Genomic DNA, 25,890 nt, shown 5'->3' on the forward strand with positions numbered 1-25,890 from the left:
TGAAATAGATTAAGTTTTATGAAAAAGTTAACTCTTAAAATTCTCAATGCTATGTTTCTAAGTGATGTTTTCAACATACGTCATATAATTGATTAAAACCTCAACACAAGAAAGACTCAGCGCATTGTAAGCATACTAATGCGCTCTAGAGGATGGAAGAGATCTGTTTCATAGCGATACCAAATGAGCAGGTAAAAATTATACTTTATGTAGACTTAGCAAAATAAACAACTAGAAATAGTTCAAGAAGGAACAACAGAATTCAGACAAATTTCTCATTGTAAATACAAATCTGAACTCACTAAATTAATTCTTTGAAACGACAGACTCAGATGCACACGTAATATATATAAGGTTATCTTTACTCCACAGACAGAACAGCTGGTCCACTTATGGATGGTGCTCTATCAGCCTATTTAAACCTTTGATCTTTTCTTTGCTGCTAGTGCTTGACTTCTAAGAGCCTTAACCAGTAAATTTATATAATGCCCTAAGGCCTTTTCTGCTAATTTAAATATATAAATGGTGCCTTTGCACCGACACCCGGAGGCGAGAATCTTTCTTGACAAAGTCAGGCATTTCAAATGGAGAGGCAATTGAGTTTTTAGAGCAATGCACTTCATCTATGGCATTTCTATGAAGACAATACGAATAAGCAATTTATGATATCAATTATATAAAAATGGCATTTTAAAACGATAAATTCTTTCTTATATGGCATTCAAAGGCTTAAGGCATAAGTAGATGTCATAAAACCCCTTTCATTTATCAATCAAAAGCATTCAAGTGAGCAATTAATACGGCGATTTTCTTGTGCCCTGTTGCAACTCAACTCTTGCTGAGATTCGATGGCTGAGTGACGTCATCTCGAACTATGAACTCTCGCTTAGAGATCACGAGAACTTGGAACTGAGAAATCTGTATTTTCGTTATTCGAAAAATGGAGTCATTCATACAAGTTTCATTACATCAAAATCACGAGTAGCACCTTTGAAAAAATTATCACTTCCCAGATTGGAATTGATGGGTGCTTTGATAGGCTCCCCCTTGTCAAAATACATCCAAAAGAAACTTCGGGACATTGATTTAATTGTATATATGTGGACTGATTCTAGTATAACGTTACACTGGATTCAAAGTGATGTGAAAAGGTGGAAGCCATTCGTTCAGAACAGAGTGAAGGAAATACAGAAGAATTCAGATGTCTTGAACTGGAGATATACGCCTGGTGAACACAATCCAGCTGATTTGCTAACTAGAGGTAAAAATATCAAACATCTGAAGCAGAATAGCATATGGTGGGAAGGGCCCACGTGGTTAAAGGAAGAAATGGAACACTGGCCCAAACCGAATTTATGTTCCACAAAGAATATTGAAGATTCCAACAAAGAACTAAGAAAAACATCGAAGGAAGTTTTCGTAAATGCATGCGTTACCGAACCTTCCGAAGATTTATTTAAAACCCAAAATTACAGCAATTTACATCGAATTTACTGAATTACTGCGTGGTGCTTAAGGTTCATCAACAATGTTTACCTCGAAATTATCAGGATGTTTGCAGGTTACCGAATTAGAAATGGCAGAAACTTATTGGATCAAACGTGCTCAGGAGCGAAATTTCACAAATGAAATACGGGCATTGAAGAACAACGAGGAATTAGGTTCAAAATCAAAACTGAAGTCCCGCAGTCCATTTGTAGACAAAAGTGGTGTAATTCGTGTTGGTGGACGATTAGAAAATTCAAATTTGGATTACAAACAAGCACATCCAATCGTGTTGCCCGACAAAGATCATTTGACTGATCTAATTATTCTTCACAGTCATCAGGTGGTAGGGCACGGAGAAATAGCAGATACGGAGAAATAGCAGATTATCCCCTTCAAGATTTTGCAGGTATACCCAGAGAAGAATTTATCCAGTGGTCCTGGCCGAACCCATTGGAACAAGGTAAGCAGTTTTGTTTTACCTTGATTAATTAGTTAGAACTAACGATAGGATATAAATAATAATGTGCTCTTCTTCTTACTGAACTTAAAAGAAGTTGAGACCAAAATGCAATCGTCCAGTCCTATCAGACTTTCACATTTTACTTATTGGCTGTGAGATATTACATGGTAAAATGTAGCTACATTGATTTTCTTAATACTTGAACACATATAATTTCGATCATATATAAAGATAAATATTGAATATATATAGTGAATAAATGAAGAGACTAAAATGTAATGAATAAATGGAGTATCATAAATTGGCAAAGTCCATCCCTCTTTACCAGAAAAATTAGTCTTTAAAACCTGCTTTGACAAGCATAAAATATAAGTAAAATACGTAAAATAAAAGCTTGAAGTAAAATAAAATATATACATATGTACACTACCCCCACAATACATTGTGATTGGATAGACCTCGGTCACTTTATTACACTTTCCACCATGGGACCATAATTAGTACGAGTTCCATTAATTTTGCAGAAATTTATCCATAGATTTCTAATACAAATTAACTGACATAATGTGAAATAGCCATTTCACCTATTTTTGTATATTTTTTAATTGCAAGCCATACTTAATAAGTAATTTAAGTACTGAATATTTTTAAACTATACTATTTTAAGCTAAACTATACTATTTAAACTACACTTCTATTTTTTCATTAAAAGTACGAAGAAGGAAGTATTACTGATTCAGAAGTCAAACAACAAAAATCAGCGTTAATTCACAAAATTTTCACAGGACTAGTTTCGATGGTTTTACCGAACCATCATCTTCAGCTGCAAAACCGCAAATGAACAAGATAGGAAATAATGTTTAGATAAGATAAGAAAGCCTGGACAAGAATAAGCAAGTGGCGCCATCTGTTGGCGAAACCAGAACTAAAACATAATTTCTCTAAAAGCCGAAGGCAAATTTGGATTGGAATTAGGATCGTTAACTAGAACAGAAAGATTTTTATGAATGTGAAATGCCTCTAGAAAATCCAGTTCTCCAATGGAAGATGTTTTTTGAATAATTTTGGCAGCAGAAAAATTGAAAGTGTGATTTTCGGACCAACAATGTTGAGCAACAGAAGACTTCTGTGTTTCCTTTTTTCTAACATATGCCTCATGTTCCTTGACGCGAAATTTTAAGGCTCTCTTAGTTTGGCCAATGTAAATTAAACCGCACTGGCAAGGAATCCTAAAAATACCCCAGGAATTCATATCCGGAATGGGGTCCTTGAGTATAGAAGTTGGAATTTTATTGATGGGAGAGTAAACAACCCGAAAGTTAAATTTCTGCAAAATATGTGCAACTTTATAGCTAATTGATGGAAAGAAGGGAATGACAACAGAATTTTTATAATCTCCTAAAATAAGAGTGTGGCTTTTAGTGTGTTGAGATGAGAATTTTTTAACTGCTTGATTAATAATGTTGGGTGAAACATTTTAGGAGATTATAAAAATTCTGTTGTCATTCCCTTCTTTCCATCAATTAGCTATAAAGTTGCACATATTTTGCAGAAATTTAACTTTCGGGTTGTTTACTCTCCCATCAATAAAATTCCAACTTCTATACTCAAGGACCCCATTCCGGATATGAATTCCTGGGGTATTTTTAGGATTCCTTGCCAGTGCGGTTTAATTTACATTGGCCAAACTAAGAGAGCCTTAAAATTTCGCGTCAAGGAACATGAGGCATATGTTAGAAAAAAGGAAACACAGAAGTCTTCTGTTGCTCAACATTGTTGGTCCGAAAATCACACTTTCAATTTTTCTGCTGCCAAAATTATTCAAAAAACATCTTCCATTGGAGAACTGGATTTTCTAGAGGCATTTCACATTCATAAAAATCTTTCTGTTCTAGTTAACGATCCTAATTCCAATCCAAATTTGCCTTCGGCTTTTAGAGAAATTATGTTTTAGTTCTGGTTTCGCCAACAGATGGCGCCACTTGCTTATTCTTGTCCAGGCTTTCTTATCTTATCTAAACATTATTTCCTATCTTGTTCATTTGCGGTTTTGCAGCTGAAGATGATGGTTCGGTAAAACCATCGAAACTAGTCCTGTGAAAATTTTGTGAATTAACGCTGATTTTTGTTGTTTGACTTCTGAATCAGTATTTATTCGGCGTGTTATTGTGTCTTAATTAAGGAAGTATTAATTGTTTAATTAAAGAACCTAAGTTAAATCTGAAAACAGTTAAATTGTAACAAATTTAGCAAATTCAAAATCTCATACCATCATATATTTAAAATAACATGCTTACTTAGTTATGGCAGCAACATCATACGCTGCATCAATTTCTTCAGCGATACCTGAAACGCTAGCTGTCAGCAGAAGATTCTCATTATCAAAAGCATCTGCTAATTCCTGAAATAATTGTGCAAACTGTTATGATAAGTGCAATTTACGAACATCTGTTAAATACAGCATTATTTATGTTTTCTACAGAGAAAAGTGATTTTGTAACTCTTCATTTTATATTACTTTATCCGCTAACATGCACACCACAATACTTAAAAACGCGGCGTGCCGGACCTATACAACAATTCGCAAGTAGTGTGAATTCCGTGTAATCCAATACAGCCAGAGCGTAAAGCATGAGCCGAAGACATCAACTGCAAGATAAAAAGCGATGGAGAGCTTTCGGGGTGTTGTAAGCCGGTGCAAGACAACTCGTTGCTGCGAGAGAGCTGAATGTACATCGTAGTGTGGTCAGTAGGCTAAGGAGTCATTACCAATGGAATGAACCTCTGTAGAAGACGTGGGTCTGAACGCTAGAGGATTATGGCAATCCCTTCCTACTGCTGTATCTAAGAAGGATCACTAGCAGCACGAGCACGACAGCTGATGTCGCATCTCTATTTTGCTGCAGGATAGCCCATATCCCACCAAAGTGTGTTGTGTTGACTACATGAAGGTGGACTGTACATCCGATAACCTGTGGTTTGTGTCCTTTTGTTCCCATAGCACGTCAGAGCGTGGTTGACTATGGCCTATGAAAATCGCAGTTGGACACCAGAAAAGTGAGACTAGGTATTCTTTACGGACGAGTTCCGATTTAACATCCAAAGCGATTCCCGAACGCCAATGATATGACGAGAAACAAAGATACGCTATCGGGCGCAAAACGTCGTAGCAAGAAACCGTTACAGAGAAGAAGGTTTACTTGTATGGGCTGGGATAAGAAGAACGCACCGGCCTCTACGTGTTCCTGGTGGTGGCGTCACAGCAGTCCGATATCGCAACGAAATTCTATATCCTCTTGTGTGTAATTTTATTACTGCAGTGGGTACAAGCGCGATATTATTGGACGATAACGCTCGCCCGCGTAGAGCTAAAGTGCGGAGTTAACATGAGGGTAAAATCATTGCATATCTGCCTTTGCCTGCTATATCAATGAGCCTGAATCCCATAGAACATCTGACATGTTGGGACGATGGATAGCAGATCACAGTGTGTCAAAAGGCACCCTCTCCGAGCTTAAATATGCATTACTACAAGAATGAACTGTACTGCCACATCAAGTGGTCAAAGACACTTGCCAGCTTTCCTTGCCGTTGCAATGATGCATTTCAGCCAAAGAGTATCATACCCGTTATTAACGTGACATTTCCATTGCCCTTTCTTTCATCCCATTTGGTCTTTCGCGATATGATGGTCGTAATACATGTGGTTTTGTATGTTTTTGCTTTATCGTTTGCTATGTGAATTAGTAATGCCATACAAACCTGTTGGATCAGTTTCACGCATTTCCATTAAATAGTTTTTGTTTTATTTCGTGTTTTACCTTTATTTTGTGCTTATTTTTGACAATATGTGTTTCCATATGTATCATTTTGGCAATGTATGTATCAATTTATATATCTTTGGGCATTATATAAAATCTGAAAGATTTCAGAATTTTTTTATTATTATTATTTTAATTTTTGAACGTCTAGTAGGACCACAAATCGATCAACTTTTAAACTGGGAAAATAGTAGAATTAGAAAGAGAGATGAAGGCAAAAACTCTCTTGACAAACTGTCTTACCTATTTGATGCGCATTCATCCATGTGACGACTTTCTAGAAATTTCTCGAATAACATTTTCAAAGCACTACCTTTCAAGGTTTCCAGAAGGCCGGACAAATTCTATACAAGGGCTCGAACAAAACACTTATTTATTTTAGGGACATGATTCGACTTAAAAGTTAAATTAACTTTAAGTTAAACTAAAAGTTAAATTCGACTTAAAAAGAAAATTTGCCTTACATTTGTTCTCTCCTTGGGATATTTACAGCTCAAGACAGACGGAAGAGAACTAGTATCAAGATTTACCGGTCTTCACGCTCCTAGTTGGGCGTATCACACGGTGCCTGTGACCTTATGGGCCTCCATATTAGGCAGAAGGTGGCATCAGACAAAAGAGCAGCACTTGGAAAGCTACTTAAAAACATACACTACACCGCCACCCGCTCCGCAACAGGCGACGGATTAAAAATACGAACTCTCTTTTCACCCCATTGCTGAACAGGTCGATCGGGGTCACTACTCCCGACAAACTGAGACCACCATGGAGCGATGACGCTATAAGCCTGGAAATTTGACTGGTCGTCAAGTGCCCCCGCCAGTACTACACGGGCAGTCCACCAGGCAGAAGGTTTGACATGGAATACCTGAGTTACAGCAGTCTGGCCGCTGCATTGTCCGCTACCAATACCGTGGTTTTACACGGAATTCTGGTCAAGAGGCAAAGTCACGCCCGCTACCGATATGATCTGCCCGGTGGCCTATAGTCTGGACGATTTTATGCTAGTTGTGGCAGGAAGGAGTAACCTCAAAAGGAGATCTCAGTACTGTTTTGATCTGTTCTGCCAATGGGCCAGAGCACATAAGCTTCAGATTTCGGCTGAAAAAACTAAAGCTTTACTCATAGGACGCAGCAGGCAGCTTAGACGCAACCCAAGCATTAAACTCCATGAGATACCGGTAAAATGTTTCCCTTAATTGAAATATCTTGGGTTATTACTCGACAACAGACTTTCCTAAATGCCCCATGTCAGGAACATTAAGACTCGAATTAGCATCCTAAGCAACAACATGAGACGCATGACTTCACATAAATGGGGTATCTCATCTAAGCTACTAAAAATTTGGCATAGAACCATTACAGGAAAAGTAATAACTTATGGAGCAGCAATCTGGGGTGGTGAACTTGCCTCTCATATGAGAAGATCCCTGCTCTCTATTCAGAGACAGCAGCTACTTCAAGTATGCAGGGCCTACCGTACCACGTCAACACTAGCCCTACAACAACTGGCAGAAATTCCTCCCCTAGATTTGATAGTAGAAAGGGAGACAGCTATCGTAAGGGTTACCAGGCTGGGTTAAACGTCAACACTTATAGGGTCATAGTTATCACCACTCGGACTACGAGGAGCAAAACAACTGCAATAAATTTCATCCAGCAACTTTTAATCTCTTCGACGGTATCAGCATAAACGACCAACCAAGTCAGAGCAACAGTAATAACCTTTTCACAGCGCCTTCTGTAGACTGGAAAATGGAGTTGTAACATTCGAGTGGAAAAGGAAACTAGGCTTGAACAACTCGGTATACTAAGCAGAGCTTCTAACTATTAGTGCTGCAATTAGATTTTGTGAACACATGTCAACAGGAGAAATTCTCCATACTCAGTGATTCGGCATCAAGTCTGGCCGCTATCGCAGGTCAAAACAGCCGGAGTCCTTTGGTATACCGAATTCAGAAACAGCTTTTGACAGTGCCTATTTCACAAAGACCCACTTTAAAATTGGTTCCCGCTCAAACAGGGATTCAAGGCTATGAATCCGCTGACCGCCAAGCAGGGAGCCAACTGCACGGATATATTAGAAAGACCAACTAAACTTCCTAGGTCTCACATTAAGCGAACAACTTTGACAAGTCTGCTACAAAATTGGCAAAGTAGATGGACAGAGGCATAGGTAGGACGAAGGACATTTCGCTTACCAGTAAAAGTTAACATGGAAATAAAGACCCATTGTGCTAGCTTAACACAGTTCTTGACAGGTCATGGGCCATTCCCAGTATACCTGAACAGATTCAGACTTAGGGATACTCCTCTTGTTCTCGAATGCGAAGAGGAAGGCGACACGGACCATTATTACTTTTCATTGTGTACGTACAAGAACCTGGCACTTGAAGAAACCAGGGGACTCTGCCTAGGCATTGTGGACGTCTAACACACTCAAAAACAGACTAGCCCATGGTAAAATAGAGAAAATCTCAAGACACTGCCTAAGCAGAAACAACCGTGAATAATACATTGTCTCGAATGTTCAGAACTTAAAGCAGATAACCAGAATAACGCTTAGTGCCTGCAGTTATCAAACTGTAAAACTGTTATTAGTATGTAATACTCAACCTTGTTACTTTGGATTCTTCCCCGCCGTGATGGTATATAATTCGGTTTGGTTCATGTCCGTGGTCGGAAGCCATCATAGAGGTGCACTGCACTCACTCCCCCCTCGGTCCAACCGTACAAACGGTCTTCCCTCGGGGTTCTGGAACCGCCAAGCTCAAAATGCTTTTTCCCCAGAATATTCTGTCAGGATATAGGATCCAGCCAGTTGCACCCCAGGGAGTAAGACGGAAGAAAAACACAACGAAGTAAAACTTCAAATTAGACTAAAAAACAACTTTGCTTTTGGCGTATATTTAATTAAAACCGATTTCGAGGGCAAACTGTTACAGTTCTCTTTTCGTCACAAGGACAAAGATTCCGCGAATTCTGGTTACAGAACTTTTTTTACTGCTGACGGAGGACCTTACCTGTCCGTCCTCGAAATCTATAAGATTTCAATTAAATGTAAACTAAACACAAGATTGTTCTTTTCCCTAATTTTAAGTTCTGTGTATCTTTCTGTGAACTTTTTTTTTTCAATACAGCGAAATTTTTTTCATACTCTTCTGGTGTAATTAGTAAAGAAATCTGAATGATCTAAAGTTCATATCAGTATTATAAAAACCTTCACTGAAAAAGTATTATTTGGACTTCTAAAAAAGACTTTTAGAATTGCTAGATTTTCCTTAAATTTCAATAATATTGTTGCGTGCGTACGGGTTCGTTATGAAATGAATGCACAAATCCGATGAAAAATGAACAAAATTTATTATTATCACAACAAGAATGCTTAAATTTCCTCAGATATTCGTGCAATATTATAATATCTCACAGTAGTTATCTTTTAACTGCCCAAACGTTCAATAGAACTTAATTCGAAACAGCTAAAGAAAGCTAATCCGCGAATTCGCTACAATCAACAAGAGCAGTTTTCTAACTAAACTCTTAAAACAACAACAAACTAACTAATATCACAACGAACTGAGAGTTTTTCCTCCTTTTATAAGATTTTAAATCGCGCGCGATAATTTTCTGGAACTTTCTTGAAATCAAAAAGAGATATTTATTTATTAAATGGTAAATGCACGTGCTCTTGTATTTTTAATTTTCCGGCTTAGCTTTCCTTTAATATTCGTCACGCGCTGTACTGCACGGGGAATAAAACAATTTAATTTATAATTCAACTAACATTAGCTATTTAAATACCAAATCCGTCATAATATTGTAATAAATTATTGTTCTTACCGTTAATAATGTAACAAAGTTTTCTGTATCATTAGGATTTACGCCACAGTTGCCTTGCCAACAATTCGGGTACTCCCATGCAACATTAAGACCATCGAAGTTGTGATTCTTCAAGAATGGAATGACTGTACTGATGAAATTAGACCTCTTGTTCTCATCTGCTACTAAAGCTGAGTATTTGCTTGAGGCACTGTCATTCCAGCCACCAATAGAAAGAAGGATCTTTAAATTTGTGTTGTTGCTTTTCAGCGATGTTACTTTCTGTATGAAATTAATAATGTCAAATAAATGCAAATGAAACTGTTTATTAAATTATTTAAAATAATTACATTACACAGTCTCTCCGGAAAGTTCCGAGACAGATTTTTTCCCTGGCGTTAAGCAACGTCAGCGCTGTAACTACGGTGGCAGCTGGAACTAATAACTGTAAACAACCAATGTTCAAGTGCTCAGTCTGTAGTACGCTATGGAGCAACGAACAGGAAATCGATTTCATGCTTTAGTCGGAAAAATGGCTACGCAGGCATTCGAGTTCATGAAAAAAGGTTTACGACGATAATCGCTTAACTCGTACACATTGGTTTAAACGTTTTACAAAGGGACAGTTATCGCTCGAGGATGACGAAAGAACAGAACGTCCCACCACAAGTTCGCCAAACAGAAACATTGAAATCTCCTAAAAACTAACTGTCATCTCTCATGCAAAGCTATTTCAGATGAGCTGAACAAATCTACTAACAAGCGTTCAGAACATTCTCCGAAATGTTTTGATGAAAAGAAAAGTGTATGCAAAGTTTGCCCAGCACTTTATGATTCCCGAAAAAAGACAACAACGTGTGAACGCTTGTCACAACTTGATTGATACTAAAAATGCACATAAATGTATTCTGGAAAAAGTCATCAGAGGTGACGAGACTTAGTGCTATCAGCACGAACCCACGACAAACCGATAAATACAAAATAGATTAATGTTGATTTGCCAAGACCGAAGACAGTACGAATGACTAAACAAACGTGAAGACAATGTTCACAACATTATCAACAAGGAATTTGTTCCCGCCGGCAAACTTCGAAATTCCTAGTTTTATCAGGGTGTCATGAATTGACTCTACAAGAGGATTCACCGTGTTCATCCGGAGCGATGGAACTTTGGAAGAGGGATTTTTTCTTGCTGCGCGATAATGCGCCTGCTCACGCAGCTGGAGTTGTGGTACATTTTCGGAACGTAAAAAACGTACATTCATCCTCCGTGTTCAGCTGATTCGGCGCCGAGTGACTTTTTTTTATTTCTGAAAATCAAACTTCACACGAAGGATCAGTGCTATCGCGACATAACTGATATTCATGCTACAGCGACACGTAAGTTGAAAAAGCATAAAAAAAGACTTTTTTGACAATTTCGTATGGTAATATGAAAGCTCTGTCCATTGTACTCAAGTGGGGGAGATTATGAAGAACACCTTAAGCGTTGAAACCTTCATACCAAGTTTTCTATAGTTTTCATTAATCCAATCTCTCGGGACTTTCCGGAAAGACGGTGTTGTTACTTGAATACAAGAAAAATACAAAAATAATAATTATTGATACATTCATAAAAAAAAACTCTAGTTTTGATTTCTCGAGATTTAGATAAAGAGTCATAGAATATAACATTCGAAGTTTCTTTTAAATATATCGGGAGCAATAACATCTTAATATTAAAAAACATCTAATATTTTTTGTTCTCTTCTGCCAATTAACTATACTTACCTAACCCACATTTGCCCTCCTTTTAGTTGGTTTAATTCTACTAAACATTCCTTGCATTTATTGAAATCACATGAATAGCAGGTAATTTAATAAATATTGCAAAATTAAGGTTACCATTTTATTTTCATTTCAAAATTTCATAAAATATTACTTTAGTTACACAAATCAATTTTTTTTTATCTAAATAAACATCGAAAATTTACTCTAAGCTTTCAAATGTGTTTGAAAGTAAGACATACCATAAATTTTAACTCTTATAACGAATTTTTATTCGAGCTTTTGGTTTAACGGATTTTTGGGTCAGTCTGTATTAAGCTTTGATTTATCGAATTTTAAAATTAATTAGGGATGGTCTAAAATTTTGCCTTTAAGATAGTATGGATTTTTTTATTAATTTCACGGTATGTTTTTAAAAGATGAAATTTACATTTTTTATTAAAACTCAATTGATTTCCATTTTTCTACATGCATTTCTAAATATGAAAAATGTCAAAGAACTATATTGAAGTGCTAAAATTAATTTTTTAAACATCAATGCATTAATACCATAACAGTAGTTAAATACTTGATTAATAATTTAATTAATTTTTTTAAATTACTGTTAAAATTTGTAGCAGCAGTATATTAATATATTCAAAATATAATAATAATTATCACCCCAGAATCGGTTCTAAGTAACTGTAAACAAAAATACTAACAATTTGTTCTTAATTACGCCCACCAATGACCGAGTGGTAAATTCGCTCAACACTGTAGTTCCGGCCTGGGTTCTATCTTAAACGAACGAGCTGGCTATATAGGCATTTCCGTGGATTTCTCCGTATGTAAGGTGTATATGAGCCAATTTCCTTTAAAAAGTTATCCACAAAGGGATCCCTTCCCTTAGGGTAGATAGCCCTTGCGTGATTTGTCATAATGAAATAAATTAAACAAAACAAAAATTATATAAATTACTTGAAAGCATTCTAATAATGAATTGAATATATTGAGTTTCCAGAAGATTAAATTACTGTTGAGTTGATAATATTTTTGATTGACTTGCTCAATCCTTCGATCTCAATTCCACAAATGCACTGGTATTGTGTAGAGAATACAGATGCCTAAAATGAACATCACAGATAAACAGTCGTATTTTAGATGAGAATCAACTGAAACTTGGTCTTCATATGATGAATTAATGCCTACGAAATATACGTAAACAGTAATTTAAAGTATACATAGAATACAAACTGCAGAAGACACCTAGACGATATGATTTGAAACAAAACATTCAATAGCTTTATGAGGCTTTATATCATTCTTATATGTTATCTTGTAGCATTTCTTAAACCTTTAAACAATGCTATAAAACTCTATATTCTAGATAATTCCTCAGAGTGAAACGATAAAAACGTTCTGCTCTTTTATTTTTAATAAAACAGCTGCTGCTTCTTTAAACACCATTTACCATAACAAACACCATATATATATATATATGTCATATTAAAAGCAAAGGAAAAGACGGAACACTGTAGATGCGTGATTAGACCCACATTGAAGAAGATTTTGATTGCCTAGTATGCTAGTATTGCTAACGTGGTAATATCTAAAGAACTTGGCAGTCGAGGCAGTTTTAATTCCATTTTTATTTGCAACTGATATTTGTGGCCACAATCACTTGGCACTCTAGTCGTGCCTTTCCACAGAAGATTTACATTTTTGATATTGTTGAGATAGAAAGCAAGCCAGCGAAATTACATCTTAGCACAGTAGAGAGCAAAAGCTGAAGTGCGTAGTTATGAAGGATGGAAGCACGGCGAAGAGAAAAGTTTTGGTTTATAAAGGCAGTTTCAGTTTCAAATTATTACATCATAAGAGCTGCGCGGGCCATACAGTCATCTAGAAATGACGCAATGTAGAGAAGTTATTACGATTTTAGAATAGAGAGGAAGAATTAATGTTTATGGTTATATTATAATTCTGATTCATATATTTTTATCTTACATATATATATATATATATTATCGCGTTGGAAAATTATTTCACATGTCTGAACTTTTAAGATTTAAATTCAGATTTTATAAAATTGAATAATTGAATAGATTGAATAGAAATTTAAACTTGGAATGGGGAGTTTGTTCAGATATGCAGAAGGACGAAACGCGCTTCTAATGAGTTTTTGCTGTTTGTATGGAGAGGTTCCCTCTTGCTAAAACGGAATTTTTCTTTGGAATCAGCAATAAATCTCTTGTTTTATTCTTTAGTTTTGCATTTTAATTAACAAATCCAGATTAATTATTTACAAACTCCAATTTCTTCAATACTATATATTTGCTGTATAAATTTCACTTCACATTTCATAGGAGACAACTTTCATTTATATATTCTCTATTATATATATTGTAAATATGTTCACTTAAAATTATAATTTACAATTTATACCAATTACATGCAAATTTTCTTTCACGTTTTATTTCAAATGACTTGTTCTCATTGTTTTTAGTTTCATTATATTTTTCTTTATGTAATACAATTCCAACTGAAAATGTTGCGGAAATTACAAACATAAATAAAATAGTCAATGATTAAAATACAATTTATAATCAAAGTATTGAGATTTATCAAACTGGTTCGTCACTTACTTCGTAGTAATTTTGTTGAATATCTACATTTTGATCACCGTAATCAATCTGATAAGTGTTCTGGTTTAATATAGCGAAGTCATAGTTGATGTGAGTGCAAAGGAAGGGATCGATGAGGTCCGGTGTAAAATGTCCTTTGTAATAAGAAAGACTGTCAAAGTCGCAGACTATTTTTCTCAAGAAATTTGCCTCAACTGAAACACTGCTGATATTTTGAGCAACTGTTAAAAAATAAAACAAACATAAAATAACAATTATTGATATTTGTATATCGATAAATTACATTATCAATAAATAATCTGAATTTCATGTACATGAACATATTTATTACATATACGAAATGGTTTAAAATAGTTTCCTGAAATTTTTTATAGTAACGAAACATTTTACCATATGAAATCAGAGGATTTATAAGTAACTATAAGGTTTTTAAAAATAAAAGTAGAACTTAAATGTCATCTTTAGTTACAGTCAGCTCAGCTTGTTACAAAGGAAGATAAATAGCAACATTCATGTACTTTGATTTTTTTCCCCTTGTTATTATCTGGATAAAATTTTGAAATCAATTTCTACATACTTTTAGGAAGTCGATTTACTTGAAATTTTTAATATATATATTGCTGTGAAAATATAATATTTTATAATGATTCTTTCTATGATATACATACAGTTAAAACCCGCTCTAATTAACTTCAAGGGACAGAACATTTGGTTTGCTGCACTCAGTCTGATGAGTAAAATGTATTATCTAGTAAAACAAAGTAAAAATTGATTAATGAAACAAAAACACTGATTGACATTGTTGTGTAGAGCGTAGTTTCGAACTCTACGTACAATCAATGTTATGCGCAAAAGCGTGTCAAAATTATGCACGAAAATACGAATGAAGCTCTGGGAATTTTTATTTCTTTCGTATTTTCGTGCATAATTTCTTCTCATTTTTTAAATGGATTTAAAACTTTAGAACTAAACCAATGGAAACGCTTTAAGTATTAAACGCAAGAAACTTGTTTTAATATTAAAACAAGGGCTTATATTGTTTGAAAGATTTAAGCGAATCGACAATAATGATACTCAAAAATTCAGAATCGACGTGCAAATCTTTCATGATACTGTTAAACACGAAGAAGTTAGAGGACTTTACAAGAGATACGACAGTGTGGCAGGTCCTTCTAACCAGAGCATAAACCTCTAAACACACGAAATTTTAGATTCAGCCATGCTGATAGAAACGAACAGAAGGAGTGCAATCAACGGTGAAACAGGCATCGAGAAATCCAAGTTTTTCAATGAAAGATTGCTGATAATACATCGAAGAAGATAGTGACAATTACATTAGTCGCGAGACAGTAACGACCTCTGTTGAAACTCTGTTGCACTTCATCGACAAAATGGATTAAATGAGAATGATAAAATAGCAGTTCGACAAATACGTGGTTGACAAATATTTAAGTATTCTAAAAAAAGTAAAATTACTGATATTTTTAAGAAATGGACGCATATAATATGCATGAAAATTTATAGATTGGATTATCTGGATTTTAGGAATATTTGTAACCGGCTTCGCCGGCAGCAGCTCGGAAAATCAAGAGTATATCAAAAGAAGTGAATAATAAACTCTAATTTTAATTACACTTACTATTACGTGAAATTATTATTATTTTCTTTTCTTATTTCAGTTTCAACGTATGTTTATAATTTTTCACAATAAATACTTAACCTAAAAATTAAGGTTCAGAACCTAAAAATTACGGTTCATACACATCTCTCGACCCCGCACTTAATCATGAATGATTGATTCATAACATCATATAAAAACACTAAGATGAATAATAAAAATATTGAACAATTATCATTTGCTTAACTTCTAAATGGAAAAAATAATCTGTCAGCGTTTGCTGCACAATGCAGGAATATTTTATCTATATTCTGGTCACAAAACTGAAAAGGACGCTATCATTTTTGGTTCTACCCTTTGTGTGAGTAAAATTTGTAATTACAAACACTGAAATTGGGAGTTTAATTTTCGTTTCTTGTGTTGCTTTAAAATTTTTATCAGCAGGAGGAAAAGGATCTTCGACATTAGCATTTCTCATTATATTTCTATCGCAATAACTTCAACAGGCAGATATTCGAATGTTTGGAAAAGCTATGTATTACTCTCTGCAAATTTTGATCTTCCATTTAGAGACATAAAATCCACTTTACTTTTGCTAAACAACCTTTGCTAGACCAACATATTAAAATTAGTTCGGATGGTTCGCTGTCTAGCAATTCATGCAGACCTTTCTACCCCGAGTATTGCATCAAGAAGTGCAACGTTATAATCTATTTGATTGTCTATTACTCCAGTTTGGGCAATGTATTTTCAATCTCATTATGCTTAGCTTTTATCAACTGTGTTCCTAGTATCTTTGTTATATTTTCAATGAATAGAAATTATCCAGGCTCGATTTTTCCACATTATAACAATTGTAGAGTTAAATAAATTCTATTCCACACAATTATCAGTTTAGCCCTACCTATTCTGTGTTTTTCTAACAATGCTCACTTTATCTTTAATTCAGATTGCTAACCATATGGATAATGATTGAATAAAAGTAATCATCAGAATAGAGTGAAGACAATTAAGTCAAGAATATATAAAGATTTGTCCTTTTGGAATAGATAGATGAAAGAACACATTTTCATCACTAATTCATCATATCCAATATCCAGAGAAAACGCAATCATTTCTCCCAAAATATGTATAATATTAAAGAAAGAAAAATAATGGGAAACACTTAAAGATTACGCACATCACTAGAATACATGCTGCAAAGCAGTTCGGCTTTCCTAATAACTTTCGCTTTATAACTTAACGTTGGCAACTTTCACCGCGTGAAAGGCGCTCGACAAATGCCGAGGTTACTATTACTCCTATCGGCTGTTACAGGACTTAGTATATTCCATTACATAGTACCGAAATTTCTTTTTTCAGCTACATATATAAGTAGAAAAATTCTCTTGTTCTTGCTGGTACAGTGGTATCTTCTTAAGCTACTATTTTTCTAGACGGATTTATTTTCCGTCCAGAAAATATTTATTATTTATGATTTATTTTCCTTTATCTTTAATTCCGAACAGAGTTATATCCTCAGAGGCAGAATGCATATCGTTAATTTTAAATCCCAAGAAAAAAACTATGTTTTAGTCTAATACGAGTATGTAAGGGTCTGTAATATCTGATACATATGCCCTGTGTTTGTAGTCGGTATTTCCAAACCTGATGTTAACGTTTAACGTTCCATCGAAATCGATTTAATCGATTTTATCACCGGCCGTCGTTTGAAGGGTAACGTAAGACGGCGTTCAGATGAGTTTACTTTTCAGTCGTTGAGCCAGAATCTTTCGTTTGATGACAATATTGGCTGCTGTATTAATGGTCATTTTACAAGAATCTCCACGTATGTGTCCCATGAAGATAACTCCATTACTGCCGCCACTCACTGCAGAAATCTTCAGCGCTTTAAAATGAAGTATCTCAATATCTGGCACTAATTAGTTTCCTTTCTGTTTGCTGGACGATTTTATTTCCTGTGTCTTAGCGTGTCATGCAATTCCTTTGTACATTCCATCCACCACTGCAATTCCAGTACTATAGGACAGGCTTCTTGCCATTCTGCTAAACTGGTCTAGACGAGCAGTCACTTCATCCACTGGCTCCTGAACTAGAGCAGCCCTGACTGGGTGGCGGTCTTTACGAGTTACTTTCTGGGATGCCTCGAATTCAGTGGAGGACACTACGGCACTTTTTAGATCCTTGTAATCCGCTGTTCGGAGGCTTTTCTGTATTTGAGGATCCCGGATGCCATTGACGATGTACTGCAGGGACAAGATTTCCCTTTTTTTCTGTTGGACAGTCCGGAAATAAGAGATGAGACAGTTTTAGCTCCCAAAGTGTTTCCGTAGGCCTCTCTTGGCGAGCTTTTAATTAAAGTCTGCTGTAGTCTTTTAAATATTTCTCGCCAAAGCACAGCTCCAATGCGCCAGAAAGAGCTCTGAAGTCAAACCTGCGGCTTTCGGTAGAATTTGAAAGATGCCTGCTGTATGTGTTTTCACAGAAGAGAGAGGTGGCGAATATTAGTTTCCGAATCTCATACATTAGCATTTTACACTATAGAGAACTTAATCTTGAACTCTTGCCAACAGAACCTTTCATCATATCTGGATAGCTTTGGAGAGGGTCTGGAGGACATAGCTAGGAATTTAGAGCCCTCAGAATTGTTTCCTTATCTCACTATGGATTTCTTTAAGCTGTCAACTTTCCTGGAGACAGCAGCAGAAACTCTCTCATTGATTTGTTGTTTGACAGCAGAAACTCTTCGTCAGGTTTGCTGTTCGGAAGCAGAAACGTTTCTTCAGTTTCTCCAACTTTATTTTCAATCATGTCTATTGTACCTTTCATAGCTTCGAATTTAGTTTTTATTATGGTAGCAATTTGCCTTCATATTTCCTCTTGACTTGCTTCAGTCTTTTCGTGAACTGACTTCACGGATTGCTTCCATCTTTTCTTGACCCACTTTCATCTCTGCTTTTAATGTACTCAGTGGCCTCTTCCATCTTTCCTTGACCCGCTTCCGTTTCTTTCTTTGAACGCAGCAAAGGTTTTCACAGACTGTCTTAGTTGCTCATCCATAGCTCCAATCACTGGTATTCAGTCTCACTTCTGATACCAAAAATTATTACGTTCGTACGGGTTCGTAATAGATTGAATACACACAGAAACAATGAGAGCTTGATAAAATTAATTTCTCAAAAGAAACAATTTGCTGTTCAAGAACGTTTCACAAAATTATTCATGCAGTTGTTCTCAGTATGACAGAGCACAATCAGTAGTAACCACTTTAAACTTCTAAGAACTTTAAACATAAGACGATATAAAAAGTCTAAAATGCGTAAATTCACAGTGATCTGTCAATGTTTTCAGTCCTCTCAGATAAACTGAGAACTCAACTCGGAACTAAATTTAACTGAGGCTCTCTCCGATCTTATATAGTTTCCCCCTGGGTTGAAAAATTTCCAGCACCTTCGATGTCTCGAAATTGATGGAAGGCATACACAGACTAGGCCGTCAATATCGGAACGGCTGCTTTTGTTAGCTGGGCGAGTTCAATTTACGCAGGTAAGAAAAGAGAAAGGAAAGGTTCCGGAATGGCTTGCAACGAGAAGAGTTTTATAAGCTTTTAGTGGGCACTAGAGATATGCTTGTTGGTGTATTCCTAAACCGTGGAAGGAGTTTCACTAAGTACTTTTATTCTCTGTGTTTTATTGTATAAACACAGAAAATAAAATTTATTTGTTTAAGGATGGACTAATATTTATCAATTCATGAAACAAAAATAATAATTCGAACTGAATTACCTGTTTGAAATGTAAAACTGTACGCATTCTATGCTTATTTAATTTTCTTAAAGCATAACGTTTTGGCGAAATTACATAATCTTGTTTATTCTAACGAAATCTAATATTTACTAGAACTCTTATTTCGGTAAAGTAACTCAGTATTACATGAAATTGTAGTAAATAACTGCAAAGTTTTTATTTACTTGAGGTATTGTAGAAAATTGTAACTGTAAATGTTTTTATATTTATAATATTTATCGCTAATATGATAACAACAAAACATAATTATTAACTTTTTAAAATCTGGTACACAAAATAAACAATGTTTTTTAGTATGGATCTTTAAAAGACCTATCTTTATATGAAAAGAGTATTGTATTTACTTGTGAAATAAAAATTCAGTTTTAATTCCATTTTGTATAAAGAACAAGTATTATTTGTTTTAGATCTTATTTAAATTTAACGCAGAATTTTTAAAATTAGGTAATCAAAAATAAAAAAAGAGCAGACGATCAATAAAAATAAGAATAACAAATATTAATTCGTACTAACGAAACGCTAGCTGCACTCACGAAGGACGAGCCACAAATAATGCAGCGTCTCTTCCTTTCTTCCTACTTCATCGCTACTTTCAAGTACCATACCTACAAATTTTGGACTCTTCCAGCAAACAAAAGCAGCCGTTCCGCGTTTGAGCGCCTTCTCAGGAACCGGATACAGTTAGAGTTACACAGGGATCCGGCCAATTACAGCTCTGACCAAAATGTCGCCAAGTTCATCGACGGCGACATTTTGGCGATGACAACAATTAGACAGAAAATCGTCGCCAGATATATATAAAATTCGTAACAATAATTTTTATCTTCAACTATTTGAGAAACAATTCCTACAAATGTTTCTTACAGCTCAGTGGGAGTACTTAGGGCTCCAAGTGCCTAGCCAATCCCTGAAAGTTCCGCTCCTCTTAATATATAAAAACAAATAACTAAAAAAAATGTCAAAATGCGTATAGAAATAAATTTAAATTCTGTATGTATTTTTGAAGAAATGTTTTAATTCCAACATTTTAAGAGCCCACCAGCGGCCGAGCGGTAAAGTCGCTGAACAGTGGCAGTTCGGTCCGAGGTTCGAATCCCGCGAACGGGCTGGCTGCATGGGCGTTTTCGTGGTTTTCCCCATGTGTAACGTGTATACGAGCCAGTTTCCCTTAGAAAGTCCTCCACGAAAGGCATCCCTCCCTTTAGGCAGATAGCCCTCGAAGCTTTGCCATAATCACACACACATACCAACATTTTAAAATTATGTTACTATTTTCTTGAATTTGTTTGCAAAGCCATCAATGACATTTAAATCTACTTGGTAACTCCAATTGTGGTAATGTAGACATTATAGAAAGAGGCAAAACATGCATGTGTTGTTTTCATAAATATTCTTTAAATTATTTTTACTTAGAAACTTCTTACACTAGCAGCACTTAACAGCAATTGTGAGGAAATTTCGCAACAGTATTACAATATTTGCAGCTGACTTCTGGAGATCGTTATCTTAGAATAAACTGTAAAATTTCAGAAGGACTGCCCTTCCGCCTTCCTGTTTCGCTTCCCCTAGCAAATGCGAAAATAAAATATGAAATACTAATTTTCTAATCAGTAGTTTCTGCCTTATGAATGTCAATGTGATCATAATTAAGTTGATATTTCGTAATTTTCATTTAATTTTTCAAGGAATACAAATGGTATAAGAAGAGTATGTAGCTGTTGAAACCTCATGATGATTTCTTCACATGAATATTTTACACAGAGTACATATTTTTTTCTTACGTTAATTAACTTCTTTACTTGAATAGTTTATACAGAGTACTTACTTCTTTAATTACTTTGCTTAACTTCTTTACTTGAATACTTTGTATAGAGTACTTAATTCTTAATTTCTTTACTTGAATGCTTTCCAAAGAGTAAACCTGTCAGCTTAATTCCAAATCTCATTAATATTTATATGTTTCAACGATCCGCATGACTAACTCCTATGAGATAATGTTTCACGCGAAAACTTGTGCTCCCAAAAATGCACAGCTATGCTATTCCGAAGTGTCGGTGAATGTTTCTTCTAAAGTATCTAGACAGTGGCGTAGCGAGGGGGGGCAAGGGGGTGCATGATGCCCCGGTCGCCGCTCGTAGAGGGGCGCCAAATGGTCTCCAAACAAGATTTTTCGGAAAATTTCAGTTTTTATTTTGATTGATTTCTGGAAAAATATATTTAAAATTAATAACTATTGTAATATAATTAATTATTTATTTTCTTGATTTGTCTGATAAAATGTGTAATAAAATGTTTGCAGTATATTAACCAAAACGTTCTGACCACTTTATTTCTCCAAAGTAGAGATATATTTTTATTTTTTAAAACGAAATGCACGTATATCTTTCGCTTTTTATTTTAAAACGATAACACGACCTTGTCCCGAATTTCTTAAACATATCTAGTTTCCAAAATTCGGTTCCATAATCTGGAAATGACATTTTGGGAAAATCCTAACGCTTCCGGTACAATGGATTGCGTTTGACTCTCCTGTAAACGACTGATGGCCTTCCTGGCTACCGATTCAACTAAGTCATCTTGCTGAGAAATCGTATATTCACTGCTATGAAGCATTCAACGCATGTCAATTATTTTTAATCTCCTATTACAAAAGGAATACTCCAGGTCGCTCCTTATCTAAAACGCATACTTTTCGACGTCACAAACTAAATTTGCATATTCCCAACTTTGTAAACGTTAATATTTTCCTTTATAATCTCTTTTATTTCCTTTTGTTCAAAAAGGTTATCGATTATATGGTTATTTCATACTGAACCCACAATATCCCCTAATTGTTTTAAGCAGTGAGTGTGACTGCATGACGATACTCCGCAGTAGAAATGAAACAGAACCTAAAACTCCACTACAGATCTATAGAGAAAATGCTTTTTCAATTCTAAGAGCCGGACTTCAAATACTACTTACTATTTCATTATCAAATGTTGTTCAGCAAATTAAAATAAATTTTCACATATTTACAATCAACGATGGGACAAGATCCCCTATGTCATCTAGCATTTTTAAATGTGGAAAGAGGAAAATTTGAAAGGATGGACTTCGATGAAGTAAATGATAAATTTGCTTCATCCAAGGTAAGAAAAATGTATACATAGTAATTAATGTATTCGTGTATTATATTATTATTAACAAATATAAGTGCCAGACCAAGTTGAGGTGCACGTGATTGAAGCGAGATGAGGGCAGATTAAAATTTTTAAGTTGGCTGGTGGTGTGTCTGACAATTTCAGATCTTTGGCACTCCAAGTACGAACGTGTCCAATTGGCTATGTCCTTTTGCATGCTAGGCCATACGAAAAGTTTCTGTATCAGTTTCTTCGAAGCCTTGATGCCAGAATGTGACAGACGATGTAACTGACTAAAAATGGCATGGTGAAACCCGGACGGAACATAAGGTCGAAATCTTGAATCCTGAACATCACAATAAAGTGATTTTCCAGGTGACAGCTGCATAGGCTGCAAATTAAGATTGCTGGAAGATTTGCTTTTCAAGAGGGTTTGTAGTTCTGAATCTCGGTGTTGTTCATCCGCAAGGGCAGCAAAGTTTATTGGCGAAGGAACGGCTAGTTCTTCAATACGAGACAAGGTGTCTGCAACAATATTCTGCGAATTTTCAATATAATGGATTGCCCTATGAATTACCCTATGAAACCTAGGTGTCTCATTTGACGAGGAGAAGCTTTATCCGAACGCTGTTGAATATCATAGATTAAGGGTCTGTGATCTGTGAATATCATGAAAACATGTCCCTCTAGCATATGTCGAAGAAAATTTTTGTAAAATGTCAGCGACAATAATAAGACTTAAAACAGTAGAAATAATGAATAGCCATTGGAAGTTGCGCCGCAATCCTAAATCAACAGATATCAGTCGTTCACCAAAAGTTTGAATAGGAGTTCCATTTGCTAGATAAAGTTGTAACTTGGTAAGGCGCTTTTGTTCGTGAAAATGTGGTGGAACGACAGAAACATCAGCCCCAGTGTCTACAAGAAACTTTAAGCCCGAATTCTTTTCGATGCGAAAAGGCGTTTAAAATTTCGGCCGCTGTCTTTCACGACTTCGAGCAACGGCCCTTCTCGTTTCCCTGGTCGTTATAACGATAAGGTGGCGGCATTTGTTTGCCTTGTTTCCCTTGTTTCCAAATTTGTGGTGGTAAACACAAATACCCTGAGGAGAGCTTTCATAACATTTCCTCAGTGGGCTATGACGTGTATTTCAACCACGTGATGTGGAGCGGTTGCGCTGAAAAGGTTCAGCTTGGATGGTTACTAACTGAGCAACTTGTTTGGACAAATAATGAATTTGAGCCTGTAACGCCACAATACCTGGACCAATACCTGGACCAGGAGCCTGCACTGCGTGTATTTGCGCTAGAATGGCCAGCTCGTGAATTTTATCAGCAATTTTGGGAAGATTTTTATGTGACTGGCTACTGGCCGCTAAAATGGTTTGCATGTTATATGAGAGTTCTATTCATCCATAATGTTTTAAGAATATTATCCGTTAGGTTACCGGCGGCTAAGTCTGACATTTTAGACAGCAACTGAGAAGGCCTCATAATCACCCAACCGTAAATCATTCAACAGCTGCTTGATTTTAACTATCTCGGATTCTTCATAAACAGAAATGAATCTTTTTTTAAAGATTTGTATTTGTCCGTCGCCGGTGGATTCAAAATTATTTCATGAGCTGATTGCAGTACCTCTGATTCAAACGCGGCGTTCGCTGTATAAAACTGAGTAATGTGACTTAATTTAAACTGCGCATACAATTGAATGAACCATAACGATGGGTCTCGGCGACAAAAAGGCGGTGGCTTAACTGCCACTCGTGCCAATTGTGAAGCAGCATCCTTGTCAACCACTTTAGATCAATCAAATATGCACAATAATAATATGATTAGAATATGCACAATAATAATATGTATAGAATATGCACAATAATAATATGTATAGAAAAATAATCAATATGTATATAGTGACACAGTTTTTTGGTACTTGAAATCAGAGAAATTGGCGGCTCAAATGCAGCAGACGATTCATATATCCGCTGAAATTATGACAGAAATATGTTGACTCGCCGGCATGCGGCATAACGCTTGAAATGACAGGTGAAATGTCTTACTTGCATCTCATCACACTGGATAACTTACTGTTGCTCCTAATTTGACATATAAACTCCATATTCGTGCAACATTGAAGGTTGCTATTCGTAATAAATGCGGGTCACCAATTATGATAGTACAATTTTTTGAGACAGATCGTTAAATAATTATAACAATTGAATAGAATAAATATTATTTTGTTTTTGGTTGTTATGGGTTACCAGACTGGCAGAGGTGAGTTATAGTAGGCAAGTTCCCACATATCTGTATATTAAACTTTTAATTGTTTAATAACTGTACTTTTTAAAAGCACTTATATAAATATGAAAAATAAATAACACCTTTTTAACTAATTATAGATCATCGTATGTCTGATTTTTCCGCCGACATAGATGCATTTCCGAAGGTAGTGACTATTCTTAATATATTTTTGAGTATTTTATGGCAGATTCAGCATTCATTAATATTTGTATTATTTTCTTATTACGAATATATTCTATACATTGTATTACTGAAAGTTTTTTTTTTTTTTTTTTTTTTTTGTGGGAGGGGGCGCCAAAAAGGTATTTTGCTCCTGGCGCCAGTTATGCTTGCTGCGCCACTGTATCTAGATCAGTCCGTACGTTTACTTTCGTTTTTTTCTCGTAGAATATGGTTTCCTAGTGTTTACTGATGTTGCCGTTAAAATGATGGTTCATAAACAAGCTCTGCATTTTACTCTGAAAGACGTTTCAGTTTAATCTCCTGTTCTATCTTTATTTCATGCAGCTAATGAAATCAATTATCCAGTACATCCAGTTTAAGTTTCTCTTCTACACAGACATTTCCTACCCATTGGTTAAGAATATGTTTCACTGTGAATTCGGCATATTCAATATAATTTCGTCGAGAAAGTACCACCGAATGGTTGTTTCTGAACAGGGGCGTCAACATCCCATTGTACATGCTTGTTAGATGTCATTTATTCCATTGCTTGCTTTTCGAAACATCACCGATATTTTTTAGGATCACCTTTATTATCAAAGATGTTATTATTATTGCTTAAAACTTTCGTCGACTTTCAATTAATTGAGTTTTAAAACCAAATTACTTATTGAATTTTTCAGTTTTTATTAGAGAGCATTTTTAATTTGTTTAATTTGTCATAAATGATTTATGTAAATTTTCTAGTATCCGTAGAAAATCTGAAAAGCACCTCATCATTCGTTATAAGAAATTTTTATTTAAATATTGTTGCATATTATTCAATTATTTTTTGCTTTTTTATGCGACTATGTATGTCATCAAGAGTAATATAAATAAGTGTTCTTGAAAAGAGGTGAAAGT

The 25,890-nt window shown here is 35.3% G+C and overlaps 2 protein-coding genes across 2 annotated transcripts in view; both read right to left on the reverse strand.

Annotated features, from left to right (window-relative positions):
• The window catches only part of LOC118197767 (chitinase-3-like protein 1), a 39,887-nt gene extending 25,685 nt beyond the window's left edge, over positions 1-14,202 (reverse strand). Inside the window, exons 1-3 of the mRNA XM_085825407.1 lie at positions 13,980-14,202; positions 9,610-9,870; positions 4,246-4,349 (exon numbers count right to left, since the gene is read on the reverse strand). The gene's annotated coding sequence lies outside the window, so the exon portion shown is untranslated. The remainder of the gene's footprint in view (positions 1-4,245; positions 4,350-9,609; positions 9,871-13,979) is intronic.
• Positions 4,242-20,006, reverse strand: LOC146995075 (putative chitinase 2). Its single transcript, XM_085825144.1, has 4 exons — positions 19,937-20,006; positions 13,980-14,200; positions 9,610-9,870; positions 4,242-4,349 (listed from the first exon to the last, which is right to left on the reverse strand). Exons 1-4 carry the CDS (start codon positions 20,004-20,006, stop codon positions 4,242-4,244), a joined length of 660 nt encoding a protein of 219 aa, XP_085681270.1.
• Between the last annotated feature and the right edge of the window lie 5,884 nt (positions 20,007-25,890).

Source organism: Stegodyphus dumicola, chromosome 10, assembly GCF_044657685.1.
Source record: "Stegodyphus dumicola isolate Sdum_Otavi_A_Nest chromosome 10, ASM4465768v1".
NCBI classification, from domain to species: Eukaryota; Metazoa; Arthropoda; class Arachnida; order Araneae; family Eresidae; genus Stegodyphus; species Stegodyphus dumicola.